Source organism: Marmota monax, unplaced genomic scaffold (assembly GCF_021218885.2).
Source record: "Marmota monax isolate L192 unplaced genomic scaffold, Marmota_monax_Labrador192_F-V1.1 WCK01_AAM20220418_F8-fsc00220, whole genome shotgun sequence".
In the NCBI taxonomy this organism is placed as follows: domain Eukaryota; kingdom Metazoa; phylum Chordata; class Mammalia; order Rodentia; family Sciuridae; genus Marmota; species Marmota monax.
In genome coordinates, this window is record NW_026693909.1 from 464,464 (window position 1) to 478,030 (window position 13,567).

At 47.0% G+C, this 13,567-nt stretch overlaps 1 protein-coding gene across 2 annotated transcripts in view; it reads right to left on the minus strand.

Annotated features, from left to right (window-relative positions):
• The window catches only part of Foxk2 (forkhead box K2), a 61,182-nt gene that overhangs the window by 12,265 nt on the left and 35,350 nt on the right, over positions 1-13,567 (minus strand). For both annotated transcript variants that reach the window (XM_046463146.1, XM_058585227.1), the window contains exons 2-4: positions 9,000-9,194; positions 6,445-6,592; positions 3,875-4,021 (exon numbers count right to left, since the gene is read on the minus strand). In XM_046463146.1, the coding sequence (XP_046319102.1) occupies positions 3,875-4,021; positions 6,445-6,592; positions 9,000-9,194 (490 nt within the window). The remainder of the gene's footprint in view (positions 1-3,874; positions 4,022-6,444; positions 6,593-8,999; positions 9,195-13,567) is intronic.

A 13,567-nucleotide genomic window follows, 5' to 3' on the forward strand; every position in this document is an offset into this window, starting at 1 on the left:
CTTTGGGGCTGTGCGCAGGTGTGTAGGGATAGGATGAACTGTGATCTCCTTCCCCCAGGAGATCTTGCAGTGTGTATTCACATGTCCCCAAACTGAAAAAGCCTAAAACATGAAACTCCCTGGCCCCAAGCATTCTGGATGAGACCTGTGCAAAGGAGAAGCCTTACAAGTGCCTTGCAGGTTCACAGCTCCTCACCCACCGCCCAGGCAGTGACCCGGGAGGAACACGGAAGCACAGCGGGAATGTGGCTTCAGGGTCAGGTTCTTTACGCAGGGGAGCAGGGACAGGAAATGGCAGAGGCAAGGCAGCTCTGCTACCACCAACAGCACTTGTGGGGGCACAGCAAGCTCCTGGGGCCAGGAGCTGTGACTTCTCTTCTGACCACTTTAACAGAACCAAACCAACACCACCATAAGAGGTCCTAGCCTCCTCTCTAATTGCCCCCTTAGTGACAATCCATAGGCAAAAGATGCCAGTTTATAAAGGGTCACCTGTGATTTCCCAGCCGCGGAGGCTCTGGAAAATAGGAGGAAGTAAACAGGAGGACACGATAGACACTGAAGGTAGACACAAACAGAAGAGTGCCCACTCCCAGGGTAACTCACGGCCTGTGCCACTTGGTTCGACCCAGGATGAGAGTTCTTCCTTTCCATTGCTCTGTGTTCAAGCCCAAATGCTCAACTCTAATGATCTAGAAATCAGTTTTCTGAGAAAAAGTGGCTTGTTATTTTTAAATGCTGAATATGAAGAGAAGACCTGTGACACTGAAAAAGTTCTTCTTGTCCAGAGCCGTTCCTGATGGGGCTGCTAGCAAAGACCCACTCCCAAACTCCAGCTCCCAGTCCTCAGTGGGTGGTCCACACTGTGCTTCCCTGGGTATGTCCAGCCTTCCTGACCAGAACAGCTTGGTCTGCCGGTTCAAGTCCCATGCAGCACGGGGCACTCGGCAACGTGCACCCTGTGAAGGCGTACACAGTGTTCACACCCTGCTGTGGTGTGGGAATGTTTCCAGATCAGGGCTGAGGTGAGCACACAGCACACCCCCTACCCCATTAGTTCTGATCTCTTCAGAAGGTGAGACTCCAGTCTCTTCAAACCTTTTTATTTTTTGGTCCAGGGATTGAACTCCGGGGGCACTTGACCACTGTGCCACATCCCCAGCCCTATTTTGTAGTTTATTTAGAGACAGGGTCTCACTGAGTTGCTTAGGGCCTCACTAAATTGCTGAGGCTGGCTTTGAACTCCCGATCCTCCTGTCTCAGCCTCCCAAGCCGTTGGGATTACAGGTGTGCGCCACTGACCCAGCTTCTCTTCAAACTTTTTATATTGATAAAATTGTAAGACGTCATTTTCACAGAAAGACCATGATAAATATACCACCTTTCCAGATGGAGCTACTTAGACCATCTCACTTTACCCAGGAATTTCCTCTGCAGATTAACCAAGGGCAGACCCATGAAATCCTAAAACTAAGTCTAAGAGGCAGTCATGGACCCCACTGAGGGCTTGAGATGGACATGGGGAGCATCCAAACACATCCTCTTAGGGACAGGTGCCAGGCATAGCTACCTGGACTAAAGCTCAGAGAAGCACCCCATGGTGGCCCCTGTTCCCACCACAGAAAGCAGGATACAAGGAGGAAATGTGCATTTTTAAAATGGACTTTAATGCTAACAGTTTTTATTTTTTTTCTCAAAAGGGCACAGTATCACACAACTGTAACCCTGGCCATTCAGCAGACTGGAGCAGGAGAATGGCAAGTCAGAAGCCAGCCGGGAAACTTAGTGAAAATCCTTCTCAGAAAGACAAGGAAAACAAAGCTGGAAAAACAGGAAGGCTTTCTGATTTAAGCCAGGAGGGAAGAAGTGAGAACAAGGTCTGACACCTACGAGACAGTGAGTTCGACTGTCTGCGATCTCAGGACAAACAGCACACAAGGTCAGACTCCCAAAACTCAGGGGTCTGCAGCAGGCAGTCCCTCTCTCAGTCATCAGCCTGAGACAGGAGGCAGGACACGGCCAGCACAGCCTCACTCAGGTGAGAGACACAGCCACCCTCTCAGACTGTGGTCTAGGCAAAAAAACAAACAAACAAAATCTCCATAAAAACCTATGCTAACAGCAGTTCAGCAGAGGGGTGTGCACATCCAGGTCATGCTGAGATGCCTGTGGTCCAGGCTGCTGTCCCCAAGAGACTGCTCCCCAAAAGGCCCCTCCTGACTCGCATGTGGTGCCACCCTTTCCCCATTAACAAGAAAAACTTACAATGCTCAGGAGTTCGCAAATCCATGCATGTTAGGAAAACACACAGAAACAGAACCAGACACATGAAAGTCTCCTCAAGCTTTTCAGAAATATTCGTTTCCACAAAGCCCCAAGAACCAGTATTTCAAATCATCAGCATTTTGCATGTAAAATTTGCATGTAACCCTGGGCAGGGGTTGTGGCTCAGTGGTAGAGTGTTCGCCTACCACATGCGAGACCCTGGGTTCAATCCTCAGTACCACATACAAATAAATAAATAAAATAATGGTATTGTGTCCAACTATAACTATTAAAAAAAAAAAAAAAAAAACACCTGGGGGCTGGGGTTATGGATCAACAGTTAGAATGCTGGGTTTGATCCTCAGCACCAAATAAAAATAAACAAAGTAAAGGTATTATGTTCAACTACTTCTAAAAAAATAAATGTTTAAAAAAAAAAAATCTGCATGTAGCCCTAAGGGCACTTCAAATGCCCAGCACTGTGAGTGAGCTGCATTCCATGGGGAGTCTCCCTCCTTGACAAAGCCATGGTCACCAGAACATGCATCTAAATTATTTTGTTCTTTTTATTATGTTTTGTTTTAAATACAAATTTCCTCATAGATTAAAATATGACAAACATGGCTGGAATTTATTATGCAATGTTAAGAGACCCACATGAAACTATTCTCCAAATCCAATGTTTCCTGTCCATTGAGAAACCCTGTCTTGCATGAACAGGGAGACTCACTAGGTACCACCCATGACCAAAGACCCTGAGCCCTCTGAAGAGGGAAACATCCAGGATATGGTTTGTAGATTATTATCTTTTAAATTATGACATGTTTACATACCTCCATCCTTCAACTGACAGCAGGCACCCTCTCCCCTACCCACTCACTAAACTGGGATTAGGGTTCAACAGCACTTTTGTTAACAGACATTCACTCAGCAAGCCAAAGCCTCAAAGGAATTCTATAGCCATTCCTGGTTATTTGATGAATTTAAAAATCACAAGCATACATTTCTTCTCTTTTTTATTTTATTTTTTTCAGCATAGGGGATTGAAACCAGGAGTGCTCGACCACTGAGACACAACTCCATTCCTTTCTAATTTTTGAAACAAGGTCTCACTAAGTTGCTGAGGCTGAACTTGAACTTGCGACTGTCCTGCTTCAGCCTCCCAAGTCACTGGCATCACAGATGTGGCTGCTGTGCTCAGCTACTTTCATCTGTTTTATGTACCAGCCGACTAGAGACATTTTTAGAAGAAAAGATTCTCAGGTTAAACAGTTTGTGCACTTTACAGTTGCTGTATTTCAGCACAAGTAGGGAGGAAAGCAGAAGACTGCCAAAGCAAAGAATGGGCAAGATTTCCAAGTCCAGTTTAAGATATCCAAGGTAAACCGCACAGACCCAAAGGAAACAGGCCTCAGGCATCCCATCGAGACACAGGAGTTTCCAAGCCAGTAATAGCCGAAGGCCTGACTTTCCAGGACCGCTGTTGCTTCAGCCCTGCACTCTAGACCTGCACCTGCACCAGCCTGGGCACCAGCTAACTCCCACCCCCCATCAACCAGCACCTGCAGACGTGGCACAGACACCTCACTGACAGGCTGAAGTGATTTACCTGCCAGCCCTTGTCCGCAGTCCTGTAGTATGGATAATTTTTAGTGATGTGTGTATAAATTCCATTTAGGGTGAGTTGTTTATCAGGAGCCATTGTAATCGCCTGTACAATTAATTGTGCATAGGAGTAAGGTGGCTTTGAATCATCCTGTATTAAAAAAAAAAACAACAGAGTATTAAAATAAGCATAACTTTTTTAGAACTAAAATTCAGGATGTAAGTGTTCCTTTGACAATTCTCAGTTTTTGATATTAAAAAGTAATAAAATTTGAAAAACATGTAGGAAAGAAATACAAAAGTATAGAGTGGCATGAAAAGATTAAAATCTCTCTCACACAGACACACACTCTCTCTTTCCAAGTGGCAAAAACAAAGGAAAACCAGTAAAACAGGGCAAAGCTGCTCAAGCTCAGTGACATGTGACCTGAACCTTTGCCCTGTGGTAAAGAGCAAGCCAGTGGGAGTGGGAGGGGCAGATCTAAGGGGAGCCCCAGGTGCCCATCCCAACAGGAAGTGCCAAGCTCTCAGGGAAGAACTGCCCAGCACACGTCAGCCAGTTGCACAGGACGTGAGTATGAAGGACCCAGAGGCAGGTTTCCAACTCCAGGTCTGAGGCAGCTCAGGCAGAGACTGCATCCATGGTCCTGGGTCTCTCAGGGCCCTGGTGGCCCTTATCACTGTGACAACTCAAAATTCCACTTGCGGCCAGGCGCGGTGGCACTCACCTGCAATCCCAGCAGCTCAGGGAGGCTGAAACAGGAGGATCACAAATTCAAAGCCAGCCTCAGCAAAAAGTGAGGCGCTAAAACAACTCAGTGAGACCCTGTCTCTAAATAAAATACAACACAGGGCTGAGGATGTGGCTCAGTGGTTGTGTGCCTGAGTTCAATGCCCAGGACCAAAATCACATCCACTTGCAACAGCACAAGTTGAAGGGAAAGTTCCCAGGCTTTGTCTGAACTTCTGGAAAACGTACACACCAGCACAGTAAACAGCAAAGCAGGCAAATAAAAAACCAGTTTGTAGGGGCTGGGGTTGTGGCTCAGTGGTAGAGCTCTTGCCTTGCATGCATGGGGCACTGGGGTCGATTCTCAGCACCACATAAAAATAAATAAATAAAATAAAGATATTGTGTCCATCTATAACTAAATATATATATAGATAGATAGATAGATAAACAGATAGATAGATAGATAGATAGATAGATATGGGCTGGGATTGTGGCTCAGCAGTAGAGCGCTCGCCTAGCATGGGTGGGACCCAGGTTCGATCCTCAGCACCACATAAAAATAAAGGCATGTGTTGTGTCCATCTACACCAAAAAATAAATATTAAAAAAAAATACATATATATATATATATATATATATTAAAAAAAAAAAAAACAGTTTGCAAAAGAATACATTCAAGATGACAGTACTCATACCAAGTTTATAGCTGACACTGTTTCAGGATAAACCTAAACCAGGACTTGGTGTCTCAGAAGGGGCAGGCTGCATCCTGGAGCTGGTAGTGGGCACCAGGGTTCTTGCTGCCTTTCTCCAAACAGAAAAACCATCCAAAACCCCAGCATCCAAAAGCCCCCATGTCTTACTTGTGCTGGCTAACATCGCCTGAGCACTCAGGCCTCGCCTGGCTCTGCCTGACCTCCTACAGGAGCACACTGGAGAGGGCCAGGTGCAGTGAGGACCCTTAGCTGAGAAGTGGCTCAGTTGGAGTCCTCGCAGCACTGGGTGTGGACACAAGGCAAAACCTGTCACTGCTTATGCTGCCGTGTTTCCTTGACAGCTTCTTAGACACATTTGTCAACATTTTTATTGAAAATGCTGTTCACAACACACACGTTGGCTAAACAGATTTTGTAGGGTGAGCACCAGTATAGCCACGTGAGGTGGAAAAGCCTGGACTCAGCTGGCTTCCTTGGCACCCCACTTCTGCTGTGGCTGGCAGAGTTCCGAACCAGAGAAGGCTGTTGTGTGCACTTTGTACACAGCTGTGGTTCACTCACGCCCAGGGCTGTGCCACGTCCCTCCACACAAACACAGCACATGGTACAGATGCGTACGTGAAGCATCACCATGCAGTCTGTACTGTATTCTTCACCTAGCTCTACATCAAAAGCACGTCCCCATTGATAAATATTTCACATGCCTCTGACTGGGCCACCAGATCTTAGTCACTGTTCCCCTAGGGCATTCATTGTGGTTTCAATTTTCTGTTTTATACCAACTTCTGTCTCTTTCCTTTAGACAAATCTTTGAAGGATAAAAACACGCAGGGTCACAGTGTGGTCATCAACTGCGTTGTCCACATAGGGACAGATGCACCCTCCCAGGCTGTCTGTGAGCCTGCCTCAGCTAGAATGCCACCCGCCTCTTAAAGCACTGCGCTATGAGCTGTGAGCACCAGGACCTCAGATGCCAATGACAGAGCCTCAGCCAACACTGAGAATCGCTCACAGAATCAGCCCGCATCACTGCACCATGAGCCACGCTCAGGACAGTGGTACACAATGCCCCCCCACCCACTCCACCCCCCGGCCCAGCTGCAAGACGGGCTACAAGACACTTACCTTTGGACTGTCTCCACCTGAGGCTTCCTTTTCATTTTCTGGCTGTGAGTTGTCAGCCATTAAGCTGAGGTCAGATGGTATCACACGGCCCATTTTGTACCCTGAAGACCCGGCTCCCCGAGGACTAGATGGGCAGGAGTTTGCAGCACTGTGGAAGAGAAAAGGTTCCTTTAGCCTACGAAAGAGTACATATGCTATGCTTCAATAAGTGGCTCTAAGCTGGGCACAGTGGTGCACGCCTACAATCCCAGTGGCTTGGGAGGCTAGCACTAAGCAACTCAGTGAGACCCTGTCTGTGAATAAAATACAAAATAGGTCTGGGGATGTGGCTCAGTGGTTGAGTGCCCTTGATTTGAATCCCCAGTACCCAATAAATAAATAAATAAATAAATAAATAGCTGGCTCTGAGGTCAGGGAAAGAAAAACACAAAAACTTTTGAGAATTGAGAGAAACCTCTGTATCAGAATCAACAATTCTTTGTGCAACTTAGATCACTCAAGAAGCAACATGGATATTCTGTGTTGTCATCCTGTGAAGCTCTAAGACAAATTCTCTGGGGGCAGTGGCCCAATCTTCACCAGTGAAGAAACTGAGGCTCTTCTAGAACTTACCAAGAACCCAAATGACACACGGTGGGTCTAGGGACACAGAGTACATGGTGAATTGAAGTAGGGCACAACAGATAACACTGTTAAGGGCAGGGCCACAGCCCAGCTAGTCCAGAATATGGGCTGACCAGCAAGAGCACATGGCACTTTCCCCACAAGGTGGGTAGTGGGACCCACGCCTGGGCTCCATGCTGACCACAGGCTGTGTGCGCTGGGACAGTCGAGAAGCAGCAGTGCCTTTGGGCCATGCTCATTCTGCAGTTACCACTTAAATTATGTGAAAAGAATGAGCTGCTGAAATGGCATGATGCCAAGATGGCTCTCCCCAAAACCCTTCAGTTACAGAGGTGTTTGGGGAAAAAGACAAACATTGCAACCATTTAGATTTCTGGGAAAAAATTAACCAAGAAACCTAACACTCACTTTGAGAAACACTGGAAAAGAAGATCCAGAAAAGGCAGAAAAAAGGGAGAAGGAACAGGGAGGGTCTTGTTGCCACACTTTGGTGGCACCTCAAAGTTCTGTGGGTGCCCAGCACATGTGCCTACCCTGTCAGGAAGTCTGACAAGGGAGCAGGAAGAGGAAGCCTGTTCCCCTGGTACGTACACTACAGTCTCAAGACCAGGCCCCTTTAGGAGTGCAGGTGCAGGAGCTGAAGAGCCACCAAGGGCTTAGCTGAGGAAGCGCAAATGTGCAGGATGTGCCAGGACAAGCAAGGGACACAATGACGATGGGAGGGACTGAGAGAGCCGAGTCAGGACTGACTTCAGATCCAAGGCTGCCGTCCAGCTTGCCATAACCTGCGGCCTGCGGCCTTCAGAACCACTGTTCCCACCACAGTGCTCAGCAGCAGGCTCGGGGGCTTCGGCCTACCTGCCACACAGTTCCAATTAGTTCATTTGGTCATGAACAGGTCCCACAAGGTGGAAAGAGAAGGCAGTGCCTTCAGGCCACAGTGCTGCCCCTGGACAGTGGCCTGGGCATAAGGGTCTGGCCGCAGCTGTGACTTGCACATCTGCTGATGAGTGGTACTGACTGTCTTCCAGTGCACTCACTGACATCAGTGTGTCTTCTTGAGAAATCCTTTGGTCAACTTTTCAACAGGGTTCTTTATATTATTATGGCTATTAACCTCTTATCAGATATAATTTGCATGTATTTCTCCCATTCTGTAGATCGCCTTTTCTGTTCCCTTCTTTCCTTCCCCTCCTGGGGACTGAACCTAGACGTGCTTTTAATTTTATTTTGAGACAGGGTCTCTCTAAGCTACTGAAGCTGGCCTTGAACTTTGATCCTCCTGCCTCAGCCTCCTGAGCTGCCTGGCTTCCACTCCACTTGAGAACCAGCAGAATGTAGCAGGCTGGCCCAGTCTCACGCACACGATGCGCTACAACCTAACACGCTCCAAGAGCAGCACAAAGACAGTCCTCAGTCAGTCCCCTCTGCACGCTCTGCATGAAGCTAACAGCATTGCACTAGTCACAGGTTCTGCCTGTGAAAGCCAGCATGGCCGTGCTTAAGAGCGCTATCCTCTGCAGCTGAGGGGGCCCAGTCTCTCAGAACTTCACAATGAACACCTGGTTACCTCAACATGGCCAAAATCAAAGTACAAGCTTTCAGAATATATGAAACCGTAACAAACTAGGAAACTAAACATTCAGATTAAACCCTGAACTTTACACCAATACCACAAATCCAACTAAAAATTAAAAAAATTAAAAAACTTCTATCAACAACTAAAAAATTTAAAAAAAAAAAAGAATCCATAAGTAAAAATAAGGGACATGTGGGAATTGCATTTTTATAATGCAGAAACTGAAAGCACTGTCCTAAAACTCAACTATTTTAAAAACCCTCAGAATATCCTTCTCTGCTTAAGTCACCTGCAGGGAAGGGAGATGTCATGCTGGGACCCACAAGCACCCACCCACCAGTCCCTGCCCTACCTGATGGTGCCCGTGGGGGAAGGGAGGGGGCTGATGAGGTGGGCCATGGTGTCTGGAATGTTGATGGTCAGGGGCGAGATATGTGGCTGCACAGGCTTCACCGGGGACTCGGGAGCCTCCTGCTTCTCCCTTTTTTCGCTGGACAGGGCTGTGAACGTTATCTTGATGTTTGTGCTCGGAAACCTGAATGTGCACCTGGAAAAGAAAGGTCAATGGTCAGTGCCTGTCTGCTCCCACCAGAGTCCATGAGCATCCCAAAAACACTGCAGGCAAGGACACACACCTCCCCACTTTGAAGCTCACCATGTTTACGCATCTCTTAAGCAAGTGAGGTATTTCTTGAGACACCAGTGGTATCAGCCAAATGGGACAATTAAAAGTGTAGGCCTGAAAAACTTAGATTGCACTGCTCTTTAAAAATAAGTGTGCAGCCAGATGTGGTGGTGCATGCTTGTAATCCCAGCTGCTTGGGAGGCTGAGGCAAGAGGATTGAGAGTTCAAAGCCAGCCTCAGCAATTTACTGAGGCATTAAGCAACTCAGTGAGACCCTGTCTCTAAATAGAATATAAAAAAGCGCTGGAGATGTGGCTTGGTGGTTGAGTGCCCCTGGGTTCAATCCCTAGTACCAAAAAAAAAAAAGTGTGCAGGGCTGGGTTACAGCTCAGGAGCTCAGGGGTAGAGGACTTGCCTAACACATTTGAGGGACTGGATTCAATCCTCCAGGGCCACATAAAAATAAATAAATAAAATAAAGGTATTGGGTCCATCTACAACTAAAAATATTTTTAAAAAGAGTATGCAAGGGCTAGGGATGTGGCTCAAGCGGTAGTGCGCTCACCTGTCATGCGCGCTGCGCTGGGTTCAATCATCAGCACCACATATAAATAAAGATGTTATGCCCCCCGAAAACTAAAAAATAAATATTAAAAAATTCTCTCTCTCTTTAAAAAAAAAGTATGCAAATATGTTTTAGATCTTATAGCAGATTTAAAATAAAAACTTGGATCTGAGGAAACAACTCAATGGTAGAACATTTACCTAGCATGAATAAGGCCCTGGGTTCTATCCCAGCACTGTAAGTAACAATAACAAAACAGCAAAAAATAAATAAATGAATGAAAGAATAAATGAACAAATAAACAAATTAATTAACCAGTGGATATAACAAAAAAACTAAAATAAGCATACAAGTACATACAAGTATATCTGGGTCACTAAGTCATCAATAATTGTGTGATGATTTTATTTAAGAAAGAAAAACCAGCCAAGCATGGTGTAGTACATGCCTATAATCCCGTGGCTCACAAGGCTTAGGCAAGTTCAAGGCTAGCCTCAGCAATTTAGCAAGACCTTAAGCAACTTAGTGAGACCCTGTCTCAAATAAAAACACACATACAAAAAAAAAAAAAGGGCTGGGGATGTTGCTCAGTGGTTACACGTTCCAGGGTTCAACCCCCAATTTACAGACATCCCCCATGCCCCCAGCCCAGCCAAACAAAGACAAACCAACCAGCTGTGGTAGCCACACCTGTAATCCCGGATGCTCAGGAGGCTGAGGGAAGGGAATGCAAGTTCAGGGCCAGCCTGGGAAACTTAGCAAGACCCTACCACAGAACAAAAATGTATAAAGGGCTGAGAGCGGTAAAGTGCTTACCTAGCATTTGCCATGCCCTAGGTGTTGTATCCCCTGGTACCACCAAAAAGAAAGAAAAAAAATCCTATTATTTCTTTACTGAATAAACAAGAGCTAGAGACCTTGAATTGCGGGACAGGCTTGCAACTGAGCCCTCTGCTCCACTCCAATTCAGTTTCCTACCTGTGACAAGTGGTGCAAGCCAGATCCCTCCCAAGAATAAGATTCAAAACAGTCCTACAGACTCTCACAGCCCTTGAGTCTCAGCTCTGAGCCAGTTACACAGCACCCTACTGTACGTCTACAAATGTGGAGCTTGGCTCAGCTTCTGAGTATCCACCCCAGTGTGGAGCCCAGCTTTGCCTACCACTCGTCCTACTGGGTGACTGACCAGAAAGGTCCAGCAGAGGTCACAGGTCCCTTCTACTCCCAATGACATCTTCAAGGTGACATCTCTGCTTGGATTAAGAAGGGCAGTACTCACTTTTCTCCCACCAGGATTCAAAGGTGCCCTCCAGGCTCATGGTGAGGCATAACTTCCATGGAGCATTGCTAAAAGGTGACCAGGACATGAGCTCTGCCCTTCAGACGACTTAATGCTGTCACCACGGGAAGGAGGGGTCTGGCCAGATTTCTGTCTTGTCTCTGATGTACTCAAGAGTCCCTACTGCTAGGTCATGACAACAGAAAGGTGCTCACCCAATGCCAGCACGCACTCCTGTACTCTCCCCCTGCAGAATCAGCCAAATCCATTTCTGTTCCTTAAAAATTACACAATTTGGTATTCTGCTGTGGAAGCCTAAGAGACTGGGTGACCCTCCCTCCTCTCAACTGACCAAGGGGTCTTTTCCCTTTCTTTCCCTTGGGAGGTGCACCAGGACAGAGCAGAACCTGATGAAGCAGCAGCCCCTTCTTGGGCTCCAGGACACCACACTGTCAGATTCCTGCCTTCTAAGGGCTTCTCACTTCTTACTGGACCTTCCTTCTTCATAGGCCCCCAAGTCCAATGCCCAGGCTTACACTGGATTCCACATTCTCTGTGCTCACTTCTGGGGAGCTCATCCAAGGCCTCAGATCTTGAGCTCCATCCACACACAACCAAATGCCTCCAAGCCCCCTTTCCAGCCTCCACATCTCCTCCACCGTCCCAAAGCCTCCACCTACACCAACACTGGGACTTAAACAGGGCTCCCTCAGCCATGAATAGCACCCTCATATGCTCAGGCCACAGAGCAGAAGCCAGCGCGACCCACCAACTAACGCTGTCTGCTCCCACTATAAAACACACCCACCATCTAGGGTGCAATTACACGCAGCTGCTCTGCCAAAGCCCCTGTGAAAACAGAAGAACATGCTCCCTCCTGCCTTCCAGAAGATGCTCCCAAATCATAGTTCAACAAGGACTCTTGTCCAGATGATATAAAAAGCTCTCTGAAGTTGACAAAAGAAAACAAAACCCCAGCTACAACAGAAGCAAAAGACTTCACCAGACACATAAGCTAAGCTAACATAAAAGTGGAAATAAACAGAAAAGGATGTTCAACATCATGAGCCACTGGAGCCAATGCAAACCACGATCCTAGAGCAGCCAGGTTTGATGGCCACACCGTGATCTCCGAGACTAGGGAGGCTGAGCCAGGGGGATCACAAGTTCAAAGACAACCCTGGAAACTTAGTGAGACCCTATCTTAAAATAAAAAACAAAAAGGGCAGCTAGGAACGGTGACACATAACTATAATCCCAGTGGCTCAGGAGGCTGAGACAGGAAGATCACGAGTTCAAAGCCAGCCTCAGCAAAAGTGAGGCACTAAGCAACTCAGTGAGACCCTGTCTTTAAATAAAATGCAAAATAAGGCTGGGGATGTGGCTCAGTAAGTGAGTGCCCCTGAGTTCAATCCTCAATCCCCCCCCCAAAAAAAGCACAGTGGTAGAGCAACCCTGGGTTCAATCCTTAATACTACATACAATAATAATATCAACAACAATGATAAGGTAATAAACTCAAGACACCACCATACACCTGTGAGAACAGGTAAAGCTAAGAAGTCTGACAGCACCGCTCATGGATGAAGATGTAGAGAAATACCTCTCCTATGTTGCTGGAGGCACATAAAATGGTACAGCCACTCTGAAAGTGAGTTTAAACATACAGTATAATAAAACCAGGCAACTGCGCTCTTGGGCATCTACCCTGAAAAGATAACATGTTCACACAGAAACCTACAAACACGCATGGCATGTTTGTTTGTAATAACCAAAACATGAAAACCACCCAAATGTCCTTCAACAGGAGAGGAGCTCAGTGAAATTCACGTGGATCTTGAGGGCATTTGCTCAGTGGAAAAAGCCAATTTCCATGGCTCACATGACATACTCAATACGATAAAATCACAGACACAAGCACAAAAGCACAGGCATCAGAGGGTAGGGCATGTGACTCAGAGGGGCAGCACCAGGAAGGCCACTGTGTGGCAGAGCCTACTACTGTACTGGGATCGCAGAAACAGCTCATATACCTGCGTGTGGGACATGTGACAGGATGACAGACAGAATGGGAGACACATCAAAAAAGAACTCATGCAGCCAGGCATGGTGGCTCACACCTTAATCCTAGTGGCTCGGGAGGCTGAGGTAGGAGGATCCCAAGTTTGAGGTCAGCCTCAGCAACTTAAGAAGGCCCTATGCAGGGCTGGGGTTGTGGTTCAGCGGTAGAGTACTCGCCTAGCATGTGAAACCCTGTCTCTAAATAAAATACAAAGACCCCAGTTCCTTCCCTAGTACCATGGGTGTGGGACAAACAAAAAAAAGAGGGTGGTGGGGGGGGGGAGCCTGTGTTCACCTAAACTCACCAGCTGCCACACCTCCACCCAGATCACCTGCTAGGAGATTCTCAGGAGGTGAGTTCACTCCCAGTGATGCTGCATAAGGCCAGGC